This window comes from Centrocercus urophasianus, unplaced genomic scaffold (genome assembly GCF_019232065.1).
Source record: "Centrocercus urophasianus isolate 14NV4802_14NV808 unplaced genomic scaffold, USGS_Curo_1.0 seq_20, whole genome shotgun sequence".
Lineage (NCBI taxonomy): Eukaryota > Metazoa > Chordata > Aves > Galliformes > Phasianidae > Centrocercus > Centrocercus urophasianus.
Genome location: NW_024884756.1, coordinates 9365169 through 9387709, shown reverse-complemented (window position 1 = coordinate 9387709; position 22541 = coordinate 9365169). Strand labels below are relative to the sequence as shown.

The following is a 22541-nucleotide window of genomic DNA, read 5'->3' as shown; positions in this document are numbered from 1 at the left end:
AGTTGGGACACAGAAGATCCTGAGGTAAAGTTTCATTCTGCTTTGCTTAAGTATGGACTGTCCTGTACAGCCTGGAATGGCTGTGCCACAAAAAAACTAACTAACTAATTGCCTGGTGGAACTGTTCATTTGCATTATGCTGTGGGTTTTTTTGAGGCCTCTTGGGTGCTACAGGTCAGGACATTGCCTTGTAAATATATTGTGAAAGAATTATAAATGAGTTAAGAAGGCTCAGCCATTCAAGGCTTCCATCTCTGTGGTTCTTAATGACATCCACTTGTCCTCTCCTCCAGCAACCAAGCTATCTGCTGAACTTGGAAGCTTGCTGTCTGTTCATTCCAAATTACATCCGTTATGACCAGACTGAGTTTAAATCATTTCTTGAGGGAACTGAGCCTCTAACTGAAGGCTGGCTTCTTGCAAGGCCTGTGGCTCAAACCTGAGCTGTACACCACAGCTTTGTGCAGTGAAAAATGGATCAGGAAGAAATAGCTCTGTCCATGAAAGCTTCTAAAAACTGTAAAATAAAAAAAAGCCAACTTGGTGATGGGTAGATAACTAAGGAAAGCGAGAGAATTAATGAGGTACAATAAGGCCAAGTGCGGGGTGCTGCACTTGGGTTGGGGCAGTCCCAGGTATTTATACAGACTGGGGGAAGATCTCCTTGAGAGCAGCCCTTGGAGAAGGACTTTGGAGTCCTGGTGGATGAGAAGCTGGACATGAGCCAGCAGTGTGCACTTGCAGCCTGCAAGGCAAACTGTATTCTGGGCTGCATTAAAAAAGGGGTGGCCAGCAGGGAGAGGGAGGTAATCACCCTTGTGACTCTTGTGAGGCCCCATTTGAAATACTGCATCCAGGCTGGGGGCCTCCAGTATAGGAAGGATGTGGAGCTCTTGGAGCTGGTCCAGAGGAGGGCCACTAAGATGATCAGAAGGCTGGAGCACCTCTCCTATGAGGAAAGGTTGAGAGAACTGGGCTTGTTTAGCTTGGAGAGGAGAAGGCTCTGGGGAGACCTCATTGTGGCTTTCCAGTACTTGAAGGGAACGTATAAACAGAAGGGGGAATGGCTTTTTACATGGGTGGATAGTGATAGGACAAGGGGAATAGTTTTAAACTGAGACAGGGGAGGTTTAGGTTAGATATTAGGAGGAAGTTTTTCACACAGAGGGTGGTGAGGCACTGGAACAGGTTGCCCAGGGAGGTTATGGATGTCCCATCCCTGGAGGCATTCAAGGCCAGGCTGGATGTGGCTCTGGGCAGCCTGGTCTGCTGGTTGGCGATCCTGCACATAGCAGGGGGATCGAAACTAGATGATCATTGTGGTCCTTTGCAACCCAGACCATTGTATGATTCTATGATCACGTAGCTAACACATTTGGGATAATTAAAAAATATCAATTAATGACACATGCATTACTAACAGTGTAGTTTATGATCTTGCTGTGACCTTCACCCCGCTGTCTCCCTTCCTCCACCCTTGGCCATTCTCTGTACCTAATTAAAATTCCAAAGTCCTCAGGGTGGAGCCCTGCCAATTACAGCCTACATCGAGTGCCACACGTTTCTATGGCATTATGATGTAAACAGATAACTAAGACTACAGCAATACACTCGTGTCACAAAACATTTCACTCCTTGTTTTTTTAGGACCGAAAGGGTGAGTAGAGCACATGTTGCCATTGGAAGGAGCTATGAGGACACACAGACAGCCCGGGAGACAGACGAAAGCACCATCATTTGCTTTTCAGCATCACGTGCTGTAATAACCTAAACACCTTAATTGCCGTGATCACGTCGTTTTTCTCCCGCGGAACACTCGGTATGTTTGGAATGCTGCTTGCTTTTCATACCTCACAAGGCTTCTCAGCACAACCCATCTTTCCTATGCCTTGTATTTGCGTTCTCTTTAGCCAACCTGCCCGAAGCTGTGCTATAATGGAGGCAGGGCCCAGGCTGGCACTGCACACGGACGGCAGAGCTCTGAGGGACATCGATTGTTTCTGTTAAAAACTTCCGCAGCTCGGAAGGCAAGAAATGGCGGTGGAAGGTGAGGCGGGCCACAGTTATACCAGAAGCGCAGCTCTGGGCTAGCAGGTGCCGCCGCGCGGGTGCCCCGTGCCGCTGACCGTTACGTCGGTCCTTCCCCGCTGTCCCGCTACTGCCGGCACCCGATGAGCCCCACGGCCGCCCGATCAGCAGAAGCTATCGGCGCATCTCGCCCGCAAAAGCGGCTCGCCGCGCCGTGCAGCGGCGACGGGACAAAACGTCCCTCTGGCGGCGCGGGCCGAGGGGAGCGGCGGGACCGCCGGCACCTGCCGCGCTCCGCCCGCCTCAGGGGCGCGAGGGCAGCCGGGCGGGGGCGCCCGACCAATGGTGGCGGACAAGGCCGGGCGGCCGGGCGCGGATTGGCTCCTCCCCGGCACGAGAGGGCGGGGCGAGCGGGCGCCGCCGGGACAGCCACATCTGCCAGGCTGCGCTTTTCAAACGCCGGCTGCGCGGGGCGGCGGTTGGCGGGGACGCGGGGCGGCCTGCGGTGCGAGGGCCGGTCGTGGCGGCTGTTGAGCGAGCGGCGGCGTTCTGCGTGGTCTCTGCGAGGAGCGGTGAGCGCGCCCCGTCGTGCGGCGGGTCCGGGCTCGGGCGGGTGCCGCGGGGCGGCGGGCGGGCGGCGGGGCGGTGAGTGTTGCGCCGCTCCCCTCGGCGGCTCTCTGGTGCGCGTCTCTGCGCTGTGGAAAAGCGCCCGGGGCAGAGCCCGAGGCGCGGGGCCTCCTGCGAGATGGGGCTCGTCCCGCGCCCCGGGGGCACGGCTCGGCCGGGCTGCGGGCGGTGGCGATCGGCAGCCCCGGTGAGCGACGCGGGCGGGCCTGGGGCGGAGGAGCTTTCCTGGCGGCAGGGCGAGCTCGGTCCGGGCGTGCAGCGGCGGGTCCGCGCCCCGCTGGTCTCGAGGTCCGCCCGCCCGCCTCGCCGTGCGTTGGCGTCGTCTCGGCGGGCTCGGAGTACCGGTGTGCGGGAGCGCGGGCCTGGGCGGGCCGGGCGGCTGTCCCCGCGGTGATCTCGGCGCCCGAACCGCCCGCCGGCCCTCTGCCGCCCTGCCGGCCCCGGCACTGGGCTCGGCGCTGAGGGCGGCGCGCCGTCCTGCCGCCCGGCGGGCAGCCCGCGGAGCGCGGTCGCTTGGAAGTCTGCGAACTCGCGTGCGACCTTCTGTCCGTTCTTTAGGGCTTTGGGTGCGACGTGTTGCACCGGTATCGCTCCTAATCTTGGTGATAAATAACACAGCCATAGCTAATCAGATTCGAAACAAATCGGACCGTGTTCTTCCGACGACGTAAGGTGCCCAGCTGCGGCTCGGTGCCCGCTGTGTTTCTGTGTGCTCTCGATAACGCCGAGCTGAAGGGACATGTGGTTTCTTACTAGGGAAGCGCGGTTAATCAGGTGTGAGGCAAAAGCTGTTCTTAATCACGTCTTTAAGAGCAGCGATATCATGAAACAGTAGCTGCGTGTATTTAGCGGTAGCTGGCCCTTAGTTAGCTCACCTGTCCCTAACGCCAGTGCTCATGCTGAAGTCCTGCAGCACCGAGCTTACTTGCGGAGCTGCGTTCAGTGCGGGCACCTCAGAGAACAGCCTGGCGATGTAGAACTGGAGACGTCCGAATCGGTCTCTGACGTGATAAGCTGCCCTGTAAGCAGGGGGGGGAGAGAAATTCTGGTTTGTTACATACAGGGTGATTCACAGGCGTGCAGCCTACCGTGCATAGGGGACCTTTGGTAAGCTTTCAGTTTATGTCATGCTTATCAAACAGTACTTAAAATTTTATCTTGAAACTGTAGGATTGTGGGTTTTGTTGTTCTTTTTTTTTTTTTTTTTTTTTTTTTTTTTCCTTTACTAGAACTAAAGCACGAGTCATGATTTATACCCAGAACAGTTGCAGTATGAATTACCACGTTCTAAGAACTGGCTGTTCGAACAAGGTTCGATGGGTGCTGGGTTGTGCTTGGAACACAGCTGGGGCGAGTGCTCCCCCAGAACGTACTGAGAGCACGCTGCTGTCACTTGAGAACTGAAAGTGTTTTTAATGGTTGTCAACTGTGTCCGGGCTATAATTTGTCTCTGAGCTATTTTTCCTTTTTTTTTTTTTTTTTTTTTTTTTTTTTTTCTTTTTTTTTAAACCATTGCTAACAAAAGTAAACCTGGCCTTTACCTTGAAATAAGCTATCAGTTAAAACTGCTGATATCCTTTAGTAACCTTTTTTTGCTCTGCTTTTACATCATGCCTGAAGAGATGCTTCAGGCCTGTAAATGTGAGTGCCCAAGCTTGTTTTTTAGCTTTTAAATAGCTGCTTCTTCTTTTTTTTTTTTTTTTTTTTTTTTTTTTTTTTAATCAGTAGTAGAGTTAGTATGTGTGCTGTATCTTCTGAATGTGCCATTATTCTGGTCTGCTAAGGTGATTTACTCATCATTTGGTTCTGAGTGATCAGAACTTGCAGAGAAGTTGTCTGTTCATCAGGCTTTCTAATGAGTAACCTAATTAGATTAAGTTAAAACAGCTTATAAGAAAAGTTCATTTTTTCAGTTAATTTCCTCAGCATTATTTCATTCTCTTGTTTGGTGTTTCCTTCCAGTTGTATATGTAGAGTGATTAAATGTGTAACATTCTGGTCACATTTACACAAGCTTTAGGCTGCTCTATTCAGATAAACATAAGCCCTGATCTGTGTATATTTCCTCGCACGGTGATTGTGGAGTTGCCCTGACTCACCGTTATGTTGCTTTCACAGGTGGTTGGCAGAAAGGACAGACCTGTTCCTAACCATGTCCAGGAGAAAGATGGAGAACAGAAGCCTTTCGGGCTTGTTGGCCACGTCTCTGCAGACACAAATCAGGATGGACAATTTCCACAATTTTTACATGCTTGAGTCCAAAGAGCTGGGAAGGTAAGGCTGCTCCTGTATATCTTAGTCAGATAGATCTCTGCTGGTGCAGAATTGTATGCAGTGATAGACTTGCTTTCTGGCAAACTTTTGTGGCTGTGGATGTGGAATGAAGAACCATTTTCCCCACCCACCTTTCCTGCTCCCTTCTTTTCAGTGTCTGAGGCTCCATAGCATTAGGGTAAAGGTACAGTGAAACATGGCATGCCAGCCTTTTCCATGGCAGAGAGGCTCAGGCTGTTCTCATAGTAATGTCAGTTGAAGATTCTGTCCTTTCCCTGTCCATTTGCACAGTACATTACAGGGATATAAACTCAAGAAGAGATAACTTGGAGAAGCATTGCAAGACAAAGAATGGCACTTCTGAGCTGGTGATGTTGGCTGTTCAGTTGAGGGTTGGCTGTTTGTTGTTTTTAAGTCCAGAAAACAAAGACCTCTTTTTCTCTGACCTTTTATGGTTATGTTTCTAACAACCAAGGGTAATTTGGCCGTCTGCTTCCTTTACTCATGTTTGCAGAAGTAAAATAGCAAATAAAAGAAAACAAAAGTATTTGTGTTAAAGGCATCTGAATTATGCTTATTTAAAATCAGTGGGTTAATTTGAAAAATATTCAGGGAACTGTGTATAAACCCACACAAATGTATTAGGGTGATGATGCTTCCAAGTTCCTTGAATGCAAATGACGTGGGTCATTTGTAATTTGTTAGGCATTTCTATGCTGAACAGTGATCCTTCCTACCTCTAGCTTAGGCAGGCATAACTTTGTAATCTCTTTCACCTCTTTAGTTCTCCTGGTTACTCCAGTATGTTTTTATCTCATACTCTTTATAGAAGTACACCTTGTAGCCCTTAACTTTCCTCTGCTTGTGGCACTTTGTTAGCCCTAACTCTGAACGCCAGGCTCTACAGAACCAGTTCCATGTACCAACTCTGATATTCTTCAAATGCTGGATTTTCAGATTGTACTTAGCTGTGATGTGAGATGATGTCTAAAGCAAATAAAGGCATCTTTTTTGCTTCGACTCCCAGCCTCAGTTTTTAGTACTTTATGAATGTGTGAAAGCAGATGTTAAAAAAAAAAAAAGTGCCAAAATGCAAACAATCAGAAGTAGACAAACATCTTTTCCAAATATGGTTTTTTAGCTTTTCTGGCCTAACAGTTTGTGTGTGTTCACTTGCAGTTTTCATCTACCTTTAAGTCATTCTTTTGTTCTTTCCTACTCAACTCTCCCAAGTCCCTTTCGTTCCTCCCACAACCTTGTCTTTTAGGTCCTTTGGTACTGAAGGCATCAACTCGTGGAGCAGGCAGGTTCTGTTTGCTGGGTTATAGTAGTTCAGTCCTCAGTGTGGATGGCTTGACTTCTGTTAAAGGAGTTGAATTTCTGTGGTTTATAACTTGAGATACGGAAATAAGTAGAAATGGAGCTGCGCAATACACCGCTCCGGCATTGCATTTGCTTTGCAGGCAGTAAGGAGGAGGGAAGCACTGTGCTTGCTTTAATGCAAGATCTCAGATCTAACTTCAGATCTAACTTTTTTCATTTCTGGGGAAATTCCACCTCTCAAACAATTCTATGAAGAAAACTTGGCTGGACTTGTTTCTTCAAGCCGCAGCTTTTCTGTTAAGCTGAGATGCTATCTCATGTGACAGTCTCCAAGTTTTGGTGATGCTTTTTCGTTGCTCGTTTGAAAGATCACTGTTAGCTGTTCTCGAGACTCAGCATGTCTTGAGACACAGAGTAATATGGCAACTTCATAACTTCTACCAGAACGTTAACTTCTGTGTGGTTTCCGTTAACGCTTTCAGCTAACAGAAACAGTTTTCAGCAGTTTTGCATGTGTATGTTAATGTGTATGCAGATGCTTTTAGAACTGAAGTTTTATTTTTCCAAGTCCTTGCTTAAAAAAAAATGCAGTGTCTTTGTCCTTGATTGCCTCTCCTCTAGAAACTTCTTTTGTCTACATGATGAGCAATATATTTGAATGAGTTGTTTATATACCTGTATATCCTACCTTTGAGCAAGTTTGTTACATTTGCTCGGGCATAGCAGGAAAACTATGAAAGTAGCAGTAAAAAGATGGAAGATGCTGTCCGCTGTGAATGGTTTGAGGTAAAGGGCACGGAGTCAGTCATGAAATATCTGAGGTCTGTGCAGATTGAAGCACACAAGAGAGTCCAGGCTGGAGAAAGTGATGCTGGAGCAGGCCCAGAGGAGGGCCACAAAGATGCTCGGAGGGCTGGAGCACTTCCTCTGCGAGGACAGGCTGAGGGAGCTGGGCTTGTTCAACTTGCAGAAAGAAGGGCTCCAGAGAGACTTCACTGCAGCCTTCCAGTACTTGAGGGGAAGCTTACGAACAGGAGGGGGAGGGACTTCCTACATGGTCTGACAGTGACAGGACAAGGGGGAATAGCTTTAAATTAAAAGAGGAGGAAATTTAGGTTAGATGTTAGGAGGAAATTCTTTACTCAGAGGCCAGCACAGGCTGCCCAGAGAAGCTGCGGGTGCCCCATCCTGGAGGCATTCAGGGCCACGCTGGATTGGGCCCTGGGCAGCCCAAACTGGTAGGTATCAATCTGCCCACAGCAGGGTTGGGACCAGGTGCTGTTTGAGGTCCTTTCCAACATAAACCATTCTGTAATTCTATGATTAAAGTCAGAAAACGACGTTATACTGAAGGAGTTCTGAGGCAAATTTAATATTGGTTTTGGGAACTTTTTTCATACTGGAGATATACTAATAGTGTTTACCACGCTCTCTAAGTATTTACTTTTCAAGTTACTGCTGTTTTTATTGTTTTTGCACATTAAAAGATGTGATTTTTGTCTTCATAGCTTTAAATGTTAAATTATTGGCACCCTACAAATATCACATAAAAGTAGAAATTCATACATTATGGATTTCTTCTGGAGATATCTCTGATCCTTCAGAGCTGCTGTACCTATTGCTGCTGGGAGTGCAATGCTCAAGAACTCAGCAAAGGTCTTCCTCTTCTCTTGAAACTCAACCAGTTCCTCTTCTTGAATTTTAGAGAAACTCCCATGGTAGATGGAGTAGTGTGATGTTAAAATGAGTCTGTAAGCTGTGGGTAATATCTACTACAGACTTCAGTGTATTAAGAAATGCAGGTCAATGACTTCAAGCTCAGCAATAATAGCTCGTTTAGCAGTTGGGAAAGCACTTGGCTATTTCAGGCTTACAAAGAGTTGCTAAAATCAAGAGTGTGTACACATACCCGGTTGTAAATCACTTTTGCTTCTTGATTTTGCTTTTCTGAATTTACTAGATAAGAAATAAAAGGCAAATCTAGTGTTGAAATAAATGATGACAGAGGAAGAGTTCTGTTGTGTTTATTTCTAAATAACTGACAGCAGGATGAATACAAGGCAGCTCTGCATCTCCTGTGATTCAGTTGGATATGCACAGAGTGTATTTAACATGGCCGTGGTCTGTTGCGTTCTGAGAAAGCTGGTACAGCATAGACTGTAAGGGGAAAAAACCTTAGATGTGTGTTTTGTGTCACAGATGTTCCTTTTAGGCACCGTTCTGCTCAGTTTTGCTTTCTTGTTTTGTTCTGCACCAGAAGGAAGGCTCAGCCTGCTTTTCAGCACCATCTCCTCTGCTGAAGGAGCTAGGATGGCTGAAAAAGAGCAGCTTATGTAGCTGGTGCTGAGCCTCTCCTCTGCTTTGTTCATGTGCAAATGCGGTGTTTGCTTGAAGCCGCAGATGGAGGTGTTTTTCTTTGCAAATGGTTTTGAAACTGTTCTTAAAACTTTAAACAATTTTAGCCCTTCAGGTGTTTTTTTTTGTTTTGTTTTGTTTTAATGATATTTCTTGTATAATTTGAAAACACTTTGCAAATATGCAGTGAGGCATTTCTGGGAATGCACAACTCGTGATTATAAAAATAGGGTGGTTGGTTGGTTTTTTTTTTTTGTATTTTTTTTTTTTTTTAAGGAGTTTAAAAGTTGGCCTAAAAAACTGCATTTTTCCCCTAATTTTTTAAAAGGTCAGCCTGGTGGTTTAACTACACTGTGTGGTTTTCTTTTACAAACACATCTTTGCCAGAAGACATTTTTGTTTCCATACCTAAACAGTTGGCTGGGAAACAGAGCAGCTCACTTTGTCTGACTGCAATTGGAAAAGGGAGTGCTAAGCAGTGGGTGTTTTTCTGAGTAGATGTTTCTAAGCTTAGTGCGTTAATGTGACTTCTTAGCAGTCCTGCATCATTTGTGAATGGAAGGACTTTTTTTATGACTTCAAAGTTTTCTGCACAGAAAAACTTTGCCTCTGGCCACAGTGTAGAGTGATGCTTTCTTTTCCCCTACATTCTTTCCGTTTTTCAGTTGTTTTGTTCTACTGTATCCTGCTGGTGTGTCCTGTATCTTGTATGTGCTATACTATGTGTGTGTACTTTGTTGAAAAAGCAAACAAAACCCAATGTTGCCAACCTGAACAAAGCCCTGAGCAGCCTGAGGTGACCTCCTTGCTGTCCCTGTAAGAACATGGCCAGCTCAGAACATAAGGGCAGACTGCCAAGTCTTTTTAGTTCTAATGGCAATTTAATTACTTTTTCTATCTGTAGTTCTAATGTATTTTTCCTTTTATTTTGCAGAGGAAGATGTGGTGTGGTTAGAAAATGTATAGCTAAATCCACAGGTCAAGAATATGCAGCTAAGTTTTTAAAGAAAAGAAGAAGAGGTCAAGACTGCAAAGCGGAGATTCTTCATGAAATTGCTGTGCTTGAATTAATGAAATCTAATCCTCGCATAGTTAATCTCCATGAAGTCTATGAAACAGCAAATGAAATCATCTTAGTGTTGGAATAGTAAGTATGCCTTTGTCACGTGTCCCATGCTGGTAGTTACCAACCTGTCGCTGTTTGCTTTCTGCTTGACTTGTCTGCACGCCTGTAAGAATTGCAACACTACACTGTATACAATATACTAATATTTCATGATGATTTTTTAATTTACTAATATCTATTAAGATCTTGGGGGCCTTTTGGTGTGACTTATTCTCATGTAAATTCAGGAGTTGCATCCATTGCTGCCACTTCACTCCTTGATTTTGGATGTGTATTTTGTGCAATTTGTAGCTAATGAGCTGTGTTGGACTATGGAGTAGAGACACAGCAAAACATGCCAAAACCTATACTAGTTCTTTACTCGACTTTTGCAATGTGCTGATAGATTTATTTTTTTACAAAATTGCTTTTAGAAAAACAAAGCTGCTTCTTTCGCAGCGTTGCATAACTCATTTTTGTAGGTGCTTTCACTCATTTCAAACTGGAACTTTTTTTGTGCCTTCAAACAGCCTCACTCAGGAGTCTGTTGAATGTGAGTAAGTCATTCCGTTCACCAGCCTCTGTTAGATATTCTGGTCAAACAAAGCTGATATAAAGCCTGATCACAAGTTCTAGGGTGTGATATGTAGTTCTTTTTCTTGAAGAATCTCTTATGTCAGGCTAAGCGGAGTTTCATCTTGCATCCCTTGAAGGTGGATAGTGCTTTGAAGCATCTTAAATCATACCAAAAAATGACTGTTTAATTCCAAGTACTGATTTCAGAGAAGCTGAGCATGTTGATGCTCTGTGCTTTAATGACAGCGTGAGATTTCTTGGTGACTGAAAATAGCAGTTCACTTGTGGATGTTGAGCTTCTGAAGCCACTGTTCCTCTTGCTGTAAAACTGCTTAACTTCTGTAGCTGTTTCCTCCAAAATTCATGTGTCTTTTCACATGCCCTTGTGGCTGCTCATAGCTCTGAAAACGAGTGTTCTAGTGTGGGAATTAGTTTGAGTTATTCAGCATAATGGATGTATGTTTAAATGTTTGTAATGTGAGAAACAAAAATGTAGTTGGTGAGATAAACTCAGCAAGTTATTTTCTAAATAGGATTTAAGTTTTGCTTCAAATATTTCTTTTTAATCATAGATTCATAGAATGGCCTGGATGGAACCAGAATGATCATCTAGTTTCAACCCCCCTGCTATGTGTAGGGTTGCCAACCACCAGACCAGGCTGCCAGAATTATGCAGTACTGATCTGCGTGCACTGTGATAAACTCCTTTTGCTGTGGCTAAATTGTTCTCCAAAAGAGGGGGGAAAAAAAAAAAAAGAGAAGGAAAAAAAGGAACATGTTTTTCTCCCCTTAGAACTAAGTGATCCCTAACACCTTAGTGAGGACTAAAGCACTAATGTGGAAGGCAATATGTCCAGATGACAAGTACTGAACTTCATATTAAGAACAAGTTCACGTAAAAGCTGTACTGATGTATTTTTTTCTCACCTCAGTTTCAGCTCAGCTACTTCTGTCTTGATTGTGAGCCTGTATGTTTCGTGCAGTCTTTGTCCTCATACAGTCCCAGCAACCAGAAGTGTTGTAGTGAAGATAAATATCTGCCAGTTCCTTTTGGAATGTGTTTATGGACATCTGTGAAGCTGTTTTATCTTTGTTTGGGTTTTTTTTTTTTTTTTTTTTTTTTTTTAAACACTGTGATACTATCAGCTTCTGTGGTAATAGAATCATGGGGATGGGAAGGGACTTTCAGAGATCACGGAGTCCTTCCTCCTGCTAAAGCAAGTTCCCCAACAGTAGGTTGAGCAGGAAGGCATCAGGTGGGTCTTGAATATCTCCAGAGAAGGAGGCTCCACAACCTCCCTGGGCTGCTTGTTTCATTACCTGATGTGTGAGGAAATACTACTTTTTTGTCTACGTAATCAGCTCTTTTCTTCAGGTGTCTCCTGGTTGTCACGCTGTGGGATTTGATAACTGACAGTTCTTATTTATCTGTATGCTGACCCTGATTGTTTTGTCAGCACCATTCATAGGCTTTTGCATAACACTCTACTCAAACTGTACAAGTCAGTGTTTCTTTGGATTCTCCTTGTAAAACTGTCTGCCCTTGTGTTTGCCCTGCTCTGTATTGTCAGTAGTCTTACCATCTACTGCTTGAAGGTATGGAGACCAGATCTGCATAGTAAGCCTTTATGCAGAGCATCATTTTGCTGCTTTTTGGTGTTAGCAGCAGCCTTCCTGAGGGTACTGAATGTATGCTGACTTCTTTGGCTTGCTGCTTTGTATTTCTCCAGTAATTCCAAAGAATGTCAGTTGAGATTTCCTGAGCTATGCCTTTCAGTTCAAGTTTTGGTGTTATGGAGGTTGCATTTGGCTTATTTTCCTGAAGATAACTTATTTGTATTTACTACTGCTAGCTCATCTGCTGCTCTTTTACTTGCTTTCTCAGCTGAACTTATTTAGTGATTTCTTTGAACTGGGGAGCCAAAAACAGGAGGCTGCATTCTAGCTGTGGTCTACAGTGCTGAGCAGTCATTTACCTCAACCTACTCACTGTTATTGCAGCCCAGAGTGCTGTTAGCCTTTTTTGCTGCATTCAGCTTGCTGTCTGTGAGCACCCCAAACAGTGAAGCTGTTCAGCTCTTTACACATCTGGTCCACCCCTTCAGTTAGAAATAATAAAAATAATAGCTTGGGTACAGGAATACTGTGGGAGACCATTGAAAGCTTTCCTAAACTTGAAGTCTCTCCTCTGTTTTGTCAAATGCAGTTAGGTAAGGCGTTAGTGACACCTCACGTAGCCTCAGCAGGTTACTAACTGTTTGTCCACGTTGTGCAGTATCCTTCCCTTTTTATGGACTCATCTTACTAAAGGTGAAACTCATACTTAACCAATCTGTTTCTGACGTTTTCTGACGTTTGTTTCTCTTTAGCCTTCAGATGGGAGCTTCAGGCAGTTAGAACAGGCTGAGTAATGGTTTCATACCCAGCTTGGAAAGAAACAGCTGACACTGTGGCAACATGTAGCGTGTAACTAAGAAACCACATGCAAGATGATTACACAAGGTTATTTCCATGCTCCCTTTATGCTTTGCTAATGGTAGGGTTCTGTAAGTAAACAACAGCCTGCCTTTTTTTTTTTTTTTTTTGAGGAAGGCATACTGAGATACTTTAAAAATAAATAAATAAAAATTAAAAAATCTAGTCAATGTCATCTCTGTTGGAAGTGGTAGATGTCAAACAGACACAGCTAAGTCCCTGTATTTCAGAGTATTCTGTGTCTACACGAGTTGAAGGCTTTGCTCACTGTCTGACCAGGCAGCTGTTAATTTCGTCATGGTCAGTGTGCTACATCTTATTTCTTGTACCTGCCAGACAGAAAGGACTGATATCTAGTCTTCCATCAGAATGGTAGGGTCTGTGGTAGCAAGTATGCAGTTTCCTCTTGCTCCAGAGGTGATCCTCTACAACTCAGTCTGTTCCTTAAATTGAAGTTGGTTCATGTGACAATAGTTTTAGTCCCCAAATCAGAAAATAGGAATGTTGTTTTTTTTTTTTTAATCTGCAATCATTTATGGAATTAATTGAAGAAATTTCAGCTGTAACTTGTGAAGATGTTTGCTATTAAGAACTGATGATAGATCTAATCATCCTTGAGGCATCTCAGGCTCACTTTCAAAGTAGCAAGCTTGAGTTTTCCAAACACATAAGAGCAATTCAGCCACAGAATTGTGTTTCACCACCTGAACTTCTGTAGTTAGACATGAAGGAAGAAAAAGCATTATCAGATATCTTCACTCTTCCCTTTTTTCTTTAAGTAACGTCTTGAGGTGAGTATGTTCAAAAAGAGGGGGGAAAAGGCCTTATTTTCTCAGCCTCTTGGATGAATATTTGGTAAATAGCTACTGATAAATACGTATAAATTAAACATAGATATTATATGTAAAATTTTTCTCACTTGAGCTTTCGAGTTCAATACATTCATGTTCCTGAATGTATTTCAGTGCCGCTGGAGGAGAGATCTTTAACTTGTGTGTCCCAGAGCTGGATGACAGAATTGCTGAAAGTGATATCATAAGGCTTATCAGGCAAATACTTGAAGGACTTTGTTGCTTGCATGAAAAAAATATTGTTCATCTCGATTTAAAGGTGAGACTGCATCAGGCTTTTTTAGTACTTTGTCTTCAACTTAATATTGTGGTAATCATAATAATTTGTTAAATACATAGCAAAGATGAGAAAACAGTGTACTAGGGAGAAAATAACTTAAAAATAAAATTCAGTAATGTAGATAAAACAATAACAATATGAACTGAAATGTTATTTATTATTATTTTTTTTGCAGTTTGTATTCTGTGAGCTGAGAATTTTTTTCTGTTCTAGCCTCAAAATATTTTGCTGAGTAGCATCAATCCTCTTGGTGATGTGAAGATTGTAGATTTTGGCATGTCTCGGAAGATTGAGAATAGCACTGAACTGCGGCAAATCATGGGAACCACCGAGTATCTCGGTATGAAAGAGCTGCATCAGGATTTCTGATGTGTGAGGAAAAAACAGTTGATGACATGTGCTTATCAACTTGTCAGTCATTACTGGAGAACAAAGCAGCACAAGGCAGCGTGTTGTTCTGAGCTGCTTTTTCTTTAGAGAAATTAACTATTACTTGCATGCACAAAGAGCATTATACCAATAAGCACACCTTATTTCCCGCTGTAGCATTTGTTCTGTTGTAGACTACTACTGAACAGTTGTATGGCTTCAACTAATGAGAACTGTTGAGTATGATTTGAAATCAAAATATTCTTGGAAAAGCAAAAAACTGCCTTTAACGCTTGGCCTGCTGAGGTTTCCTTCTCAAAAAAAAGTAAAACAATAAAAACCAGAATTGCCTACACCTGTTTTTCTACGAGCAGGTGAATCTGTGGTGAATAGCATGGTATCTAACATGCTAACAGCTGCTGGCAATTAAATTGGCATGGTCACCTGGCTTTGCAGTGTTAACTCATGCCTTCCCTGAAAAAAGCTGTGTACTTGAAATTCTCTTAGGAAGGTCTTTTAGATGCATACATCTGATGTGGGGATATCTTGGGACTTGTATAGAGTAGATCTTAAGCCACGTAGTACCATTTCAGTCTGAACCACTTAAATTTCAGTGTCTAATCAAACTGGAATAATGTTTTCACCCTCTGAAGAAACTTAAACCTGATTACTCAAACATCATCATGCTTACTCTCTTGATAATGATTAGCGAAAGTTGACAGAAAAGCTGATAGAAATGTAGTGTATGATTCAAGGGTACTTGAACAACATGGCTATTAAGATGTTTTCCCCTTTTTTTCTTCTCTTCCTGTAGCTCCAGAAATCTTAAACTATGACCCTATTACCACAGCCACGGATATGTGGTAAGTTGTCTGTGTTAATTTGTTATACTGAGGTAGATGTGACCAGTTAACAATCTGCATGGCAGTTCCAGACTCTGATGCAGCTTTATGTGGTTCCTACGAATAGTGTTCTGTGGGTGGGCTGAACAAGAGAGGGGCTGGCTGAAGGAGGTGTGCTCTGAATATAAACTGGAGTTTACACAAATTTCTGTCTATGCCTTTGTTGCTCACCTGCTGTGGACTGAAGTGGCTTCTCAACATACAGAGTGTCCTTCTGTTTGGAGGAAATAGTGGCAATTATCTGATAGCACACTTTAGCTGTTAGTTACCTGGAACATGTTATCTGAGAGTATTAACTGCTCTGGGCACTCCTCCCTGACTGTTTTTGTATCATTAAATAATCTTATTACGGAAATGTTAAGAAGTAAGTTAATTAAAGATAGTACTTATCTTTAGACCAACATCAATTTGTATGGAATGTCATAAAAATGAAAGGATACTGTAACACAAGTCAGATCCTAATTGCTGTTATGGAAAGGTGGGCTACACCTCAGACTTAAATACTACTTCTAGAATTTGTGTGAAATAATGGCTATTTTTTATTTATGTGCAGATAAGAGCTTGTTTTTTGCAGTTCTTTCTCTCAGAACTGCCATATCTGCAAGAACGGACTTTGTAAAAGTTATATATTTCCTTTTTGTAACTGTCTCAGCGGCAGGAAATAAAAGGTTTATTGTAAGTAAGCAATTAAAAAGAAAAGTCCTTTCATGGAGATATAGATGAATTTCCTCGTGTGTGTACATGCATTTACACTTGAATCATATAGAACTGAGAGGTCACGTGCTGGTTTTAGTTCTGAGTGTAGCATACATCAAGATGTTTTATCTACAGCAAACAAGTATGAGAAGATAAATTCCTTTCACGCTGTGTTCTTACTTCAGGAACATAGGTGTAATATCATACATGCTGCTGACTCAAGAATCTCCATTTGTGGGAGCTGATAATCAAGAAACTTTTCTTAATATATCTCAAGTTAATGTGGATTATTCAGAAGAAACATTTTCATCAGTTTCACAGCCAGCGAAAGACTTCATACAAAAACTTCTCATAAAAAATCCTGAGTAAGTAATGTACTCTTTTATGTCTGTGAATACATGGACAACATGAATGTTAACCTGGGAGTTTGTTAATATGATCCGTTAATATTTCACAATGTGCTGGTATTATCACCTGGATATTTAAAAGCGTAGGTTTCTGCTTTTCTGTAGAGTAAGTAAGGGATCTTTGGTTCATTGGCTGTTTTTAAAGTCAGGCAGAGTCTTTGAGTTTTGCTCACTTTCAAATTTTGACTTAATATTTTTCATTTGAAGGACTGACTATTCACAAATCTTATGAAATGTATTCTGGAAAGTTCAGGTTTTTGTCTACAACCTAACATTTTGTTACACAGTTAGGACAGACAAGATGTAATCTTTCTGATGTGTGCTTGGGTGTTTCCTGACATCTTTAATGGAGCTTTTTACTTGAATGGATTTCATATCAAAACCTGGTTGTCTTATGACTGTATGTTTTTTCTTCATACTATGTACATGTTCTTCAGGAATACATATATACATGTGTATATGTATAGTGTTTTGCCACGTTCAGTTGCTTAAAAAAAGTTCCCAACCAAAAGCACAAACTTCTTTTTGCTTCTCATGTGTCCAACCATAACTTAGTGTTCTTTGGGAGTTTGGATACTGATTACGGCCTTTCAAAGTAGCTGAACTCTCAGAAAATGGCCTTTGAGAATAGGAAAATGATAGGGGTTGGTTAACTGTCTGTGCTTGCTATGTGGTGTTAAATGGGGACTTGTTTTTATCCTTTGCACTAACAAATGTGCACCAAAAAAAAGTGGGTATATACTGGAGAATAATGTTTAGTGAAATCAGCTAGTCATGTTCCTCTAAGTTTTGTGAAGTAATATTGCTTGTATTGCTATGTATTGTCACTTGTGGTGACGCAGTAGTTACTATCTTCAGCAAGCAGGAGTTGAACAGTCTGGTTCAGAAAGTGGTTCTATGACAGTAAGGGATGATGATAGTAGATGATATCCATGAACTTTCTATTTTGAGGAAATAAGGGTTCCGTATAAACATATGTAGAGATAATCATGGGTGAACAATTCTTTCTACATAGTTATCTCATGTGGAGGCTTTGTCAGTAGCTGGAGCAACTCACAGAAACCGTATCATTGTGAAGGAAGCAATTACGAAGAGTTTGCTTTGGTAAATGTTAATGTGGGCCTGCAGAATGTGTGGCTTTCTGCCACTGTTAGTACTCTACTTTCTCTATTCTGGGCATCTCAGTCTTCATTATGCACTTGGTAACTCTTTTCCAATTCTGATTCTTGGTTCGTATTTCTTCGAGAATATTACGAGGGAAAAATCTGTCCTCAGATTGTCAACTCCATAATAAGACTTCTCTGAGCAGAAAATATTGATGTCTTCTTGTATTGTAGAACTTAACAATGTAAAACTGGGGTAGCAATACACTAGGTTATCCAAAGTAATGATTTCATAAATCTGTTGGGAAGTAAATAGATCTTGGGAAGAGTTTGTACCAGACTATGATGAATTGCATCTGTAAAACATTGCAGAATGTCTGATAGAGTTGATGACAACGTGTCCTTCGGCCTTTCTTGAAAACATCATGACTGAATATTCATGAGCCTGATTGTAACAATCTGTACAAAATGTAGAACTTCAAAAGCATAAACACAAGCACATATATATAAATAAGGCTGAAAGCATCCCAAGGGACTGAACACTGGCTGTTTATTGTTGTGATGAAAAGTTTACCAGTTTGGACATCCAGCAGCAGGGAAAATTGTCAGCTGAAATCTAGATGCGTGTTGCCAACACTTAATCCTGAACCATGGTAAGGTTCTAACGTGCTTTTTAGCAGCAGTGGTGGGGGGAAAAAATAGCAACGTGAATTCTGTAGTGTCAATTCTCATGTATGCTGAGAAGTTCTAAGGTGTATTTTAATGATGGTTTTAGTATTTCTGGAATTAACTTAAGCAGTTTACCATTTGTTCTTTCTCTTTCGAAGGGAAAGGCCCACAGCAGAGGCCTGTCTCTCCCATTTCTGGTTGCGACAAGGGGATTTCATACTCTTGTGCAGCCCTGAAGAATCTTGCTGCCCATCTCTGATGCCAGGACATGCAACAAAATGCTCAGAAGAGCGGCATGTGAGATCCAGTTGTAATGGCACTTGCAGCGACAAGGAAGACAAAGAAAACATCCCAGAGGACAGCAGTACAGTCTCCAAACGCTTCCGGTTTGATGATTCACTGCAATATCCCCAAGACTTCATGACAGACTTTGTATGTTAATGCGTAACATAGACTTTCATAAGAATGGGTTGAGTGTAATCTATTCCAGCGGCAAGTGCAAGATTGGCTTGCCAGTTTGTGCAGTGTTGCTGTACTGGAAACGCACTTTGATTCTTTATTCTGGTGCTTGCTTTTCTATCCGTTGCTGGCAATGGGTTTAACTCCTGAGAATTGGAGTTGTAGCACCAGTAAAATGAATTATTTTTTTAAGAAGATATAATTAAATATTTTTGCACTTTTTAAATTTCAGTCCAAAAATGATGCCAAATTAAGGCCTGTACGTGTGTTAAGATAAACTCATTTTATTGAGTTTTTGCCTAAACTTTGAGCTTTGCCAAACAGCAGTTGAACAGCGTGTACATTTCTATGACTAGCCTTCAGAAGCGGGTCTGAGTAGGTAGAACAGAATCTAGCTGTCTTAATGGGCATATCTGTGACCTTTCTCCTAGATTTAAATGACAGCTAAAAGCAGCATTCTGGGATGATTGATCTGCTGGGGCCATCTGGAAAACTGCTTTTTCTCTGGTGTCGTTAGTAGTTAAGGAAATGTTTTTCTGGTCCGCCTAGAGATTGAAATGTATATTGAGCGAGGTGTTTTTCCATTGTTTCCTGTGGATGCATGTAATGCTTGAAAAGAAAACGGGTAGATGGTCAGTCCTTGTGTTAGTGATACATTGCTTCTTACCAGTGAGTTAGATTTGAAGAGGACAAGTTTTCCATTCTGTTGTGATTATTTGATATACGTTAGTTGTCTTTCATAAAATATCTGAAGTATATTGTCTAGAATTATTGACCTATTCCTTATCTTAAAACCAAAAAATGAACACAAAGCCATGAAATGCCTTAAGTTCAAATTAATAACTGAATAAACTGAAAATGACTTTTTTTTTGCCAGTAGAGTTGCAATTAAAAGCTTTTCATTATGCCTTTTTAATGTAGATGTACAGTGGGTTTTTCTGTCAATTACTGTTATTCACACAACATAGCTTTATGCCTGCCTTGAGAAATGGACTGCAGTGTGTTAATATTTAAAGGCAAACGACCCAGTAATTATTTTAAGTCTTTTCATTTGCTTTGTTTAATGTGTTTGTGGTGTGTTCAAGTTATATCCCTTTCAATTCCTGTTTCTAGGCTCAGAGAAGTAACGCATAAGTCAAACTTCAGCTTAGAGCAAACACCAGTCATGTCTCAACAGCCTGAAACTAACAGTTTAACACAGAAAAACTGACAAGATCCTAATCATAACACTGAAGCTAAAACTGTGTAGAAAGTATATTAAAACTTCTGTAAGTATTCTGAAAGTAAATGGTACTTCAAAGTAGTTCTAAGCCCCGAGGATTAGAAAATTCCAGACTTAGTCTCCTTAATTTGGTTTCTTTTATTTAATAAAATATCACAATCTAATACTTTTCCAACTGTGGCTGTTGATCCAACGATAGTTAGGCAGATGGAGGCTTTGAAACGTCGTATGATTGAGATTGTATGGTAATAATTGGTATAAGTTTGTACTTCAGCTTTCTTCACAAAAGGAAGGAACAATTTTATTATTTTAGATTTAAATGCAGGTTTTCACTATGAAGCATGGGGGGGAGGTAGAGGACTTCTGTCTTTTATTTTGGGTGATGTTTTTGGAAAGTCAGCTGTGGTGTCCTTAGCTTGTTTGACAGAAGTAAAAAAAATTCCCAAGACTTGATCTCCAATGCAATGAAATAATAGCATGAAGGAAGCTCAGATGCCTCAGTATAAACAAAGTGCACTGATTTCCCTCTGCGTATTCCTATGCAGTTTTTACAGTGGTAATGATAATATATATACATATAGAGTTATTAAATGCCTTTGCTGGGGTTAGTTGTTGGATTGTGTCCAGGTACTCTATACCTTTACTTTTCCAAGTCCTTGGCCTTTTCCACGTGGACTATTATTTCTCTCTTTCTTCACTAGTGTGGAGTCTGAATTTGAACTGGGCAAATTAAAAATGCAAACTATTTTACTATGCAATTAACATTCACTCAAGTTAAAGATGAGAACATCAAAAAGCTGTAATGGACAAAGGTAGAAAAGATGGTTTCTAAAACAGTTTCATTTTCAAATTTTCCAAAATTATCACTGACCTAAATTGTAACTGGAAGCTTGGGGAAGTCTTTCCAATAGTTTTCTTTTTTAGTGTTTGAAAAATAAAGCTGAAGTTATGTGCCAGCACTTTATGAAGAAGTTATTGTTCCTTAAGTTTTTTAATCAAGTTATCTAATGTTTACATTTCTTACTACTTTTGGAGTTAACTTATATTTAAATTAATGAAGATTTGTCTTCTCCGAGGAACTTAAATTCTGAAGTTTGTACTTCATGTAAATTCGAAGCATATGTTGAGCCAAATTTTGTTTGGATCAGTTTATTGAGTTGATACTGAGTTGCATTGAGTTTATTTTAAAAATATTACTGTGCACCATTGCTTTGCTTGAAGGTAAATACGTACATTGAAGAAGACAATTTTTAGCCCATCTTGCTTCCTGCCATATTACTGGAGAGGTAATCTGGTGAGTGATGAGGAACATTTTAAGGTGATTTAAGACGTATTTCTATGCAGTTCACAACCATTTTATATTTAAATAAATAAACTTTTCCTTTTTTCAAAACTGTGTTTTCATTTTTTCACAGCCTTGCAAAACTGTGTTTGGAAGGGACATGAGGAGGTCATCTGATCCAGCCTCCCTGCTCAAGCAGGGCCACCTAGAGCTGGTTTCCCTGACCACGTCTGCTTGCTTTTCTATCTCCAGAAAGGGATCATCTCTCTTGACCTGCTGGCAAGACTTTAGCTAATGCAGCCTGCGATACCATTACCTTCTTTGTGGCAAGGGAACCTCACCACCTTTCATGCAAGGGTGTTTTCCAGCTGGGTGGCCCCCGATGTTGGTGCCTTGGGCTGTCTGTCCCTGGACGCAGGGCTTTGCACTACTTGTTAAATTTCATGAGGTTTCTATCAGCCTATTTCTCCAGGCTTTTGAGGTCCCCCCCGGATAGCAGTGCAAGCCTATCTGTCATTCCTCACAGTGCTGTGTCATCTGCAAACTTGCTGAGGGTGCATTCTGCCCCATCACAGGTAATTAATGAAGATGTTAGATGATGTATTCTAATGGCTTTGGCAGAATGACCATGTAAATTTAAATAGAATGTTTATTACACGAATATCAGCCTCCTAGGGCACTAACTGTACATCCGTTAAATCTTCAAGTAGAAGGCTAAACTGGAAATACAAGCCTTTAGGAAACCAGTTAAATTCAAAAGAGGTGGTAATGTCTTGTGATATGGATACTATATTTTCTACAAAGGCACGTTTCATTGAAAAGAAAGCTCTCGCATTGTTAGAAAAGCACAAATGAGCTCCCTTTTTAGTGAAGGAAATTCATTAGTGTATTCATTAGTTCAGTGTTGCTTACAGCAGTAAGATTAGAAATAATTTGAATTTTTTCTGCACTGAAGGTTCTTCTAAAGAATGCTGCTCTATTTATTTATTTTTAAGGCATCAGTAAAATGCTCCAGTTTAATACTGCTAGTGACTTGGGACAGCTTGATTTCTGACTTCTCAAAAAGTTTTCTAATCTAAGAAAGGAGGTGTTAGAAAAATGTACAGTCCAGATGATCATAAAATGCTGGGTTGCAAAGGACCACAATGACCATCTAGTTTTGATCCCCCTGCTATGTGCAGGGTCGCCAACCAGCAGACCAGGCTGCCCAGAGCCACATCCAGCCTGGCCTTGAATGCCTCCAGGGATGGGGATCCACAACCTCCTTGGGCAACCTGTTTCAGTGCATCACCACCCTCTGTGTGGAAAAACTGCCTCCTAATGTCTAACCTAAACCTCCCCAGTCTTAGTTTAAAACTGTTCCCCCTTGTTCTATCACTGTGCACCTCATAAACAGTTGTAAGGCTGCACACTTTTGTGTTTTCATCTTTCCTATTTCCCTCCAGTGCTAGAGCCAGGTTGTCACAATTTTCGTTATGAATGGCAGGGCAGAATTCCCTCTGGGAAACTTTGATGTCTAAAATCTACTAAGGTTGCAA

The 22541-nt window shown here is 41.7% G+C and overlaps 1 protein-coding gene across 3 annotated transcripts; it reads left to right on the top strand.

Moving 5' to 3' along the window:
- The first annotated feature begins 1671 nt into the window (after positions 1-1671).
- STK17B (serine/threonine kinase 17b) lies at positions 1672-21114 on the top strand. 3 transcript variants are annotated; one of them, XM_042822481.1, is made up of 9 exons: positions 1672-1819; positions 4774-4929; positions 9542-9754; positions 13729-13873; positions 14108-14234; positions 15078-15126; positions 16047-16226; positions 18199-18472; positions 19613-21114. In XM_042822481.1, exons 2-9 carry the CDS (start codon positions 4808-4810, stop codon positions 19631-19633), a joined length of 1131 nt encoding a protein of 376 aa, XP_042678415.1. In that variant the 5' UTR covers positions 1672-1819; positions 4774-4807; the 3' UTR covers positions 19634-21114. The 3 variants fall into 3 exon arrangements, with proteins under 3 accessions (XP_042678415.1, XP_042678414.1, XP_042678416.1); XM_042822480.1 differs by lacking the exon at positions 1672-1819 and adding an exon at positions 2508-2600; XM_042822482.1 differs by lacking the exon at positions 1672-1819 and adding an exon at positions 2508-2600 and having other exon boundaries at positions 18199-21114.
- Positions 21115-22541: the final 1427 nt, after the last annotated feature.

Excerpts from the sequence above, each read along its gene's own strand:
- STK17B (XM_042822481.1), top strand. The coding sequence starts at position 4,808 with ATGTCCAGGAGAAAGATGGAGAACAGAAGCCTTTCGGGCTTGTTGGCC. Across the intron at positions 4,930-9,541 it reads GAGTCCAAAGAGCTGGGAAG|AGGAAGATGTGGTGTGGTTA; the intron begins GTAAGGCTGCTC and ends TTTATTTTGCAG. Across the intron at positions 13,874-14,107 it reads TTGTTCATCTCGATTTAAAG|CCTCAAAATATTTTGCTGAG; the intron begins GTGAGACTGCAT and ends TTTCTGTTCTAG.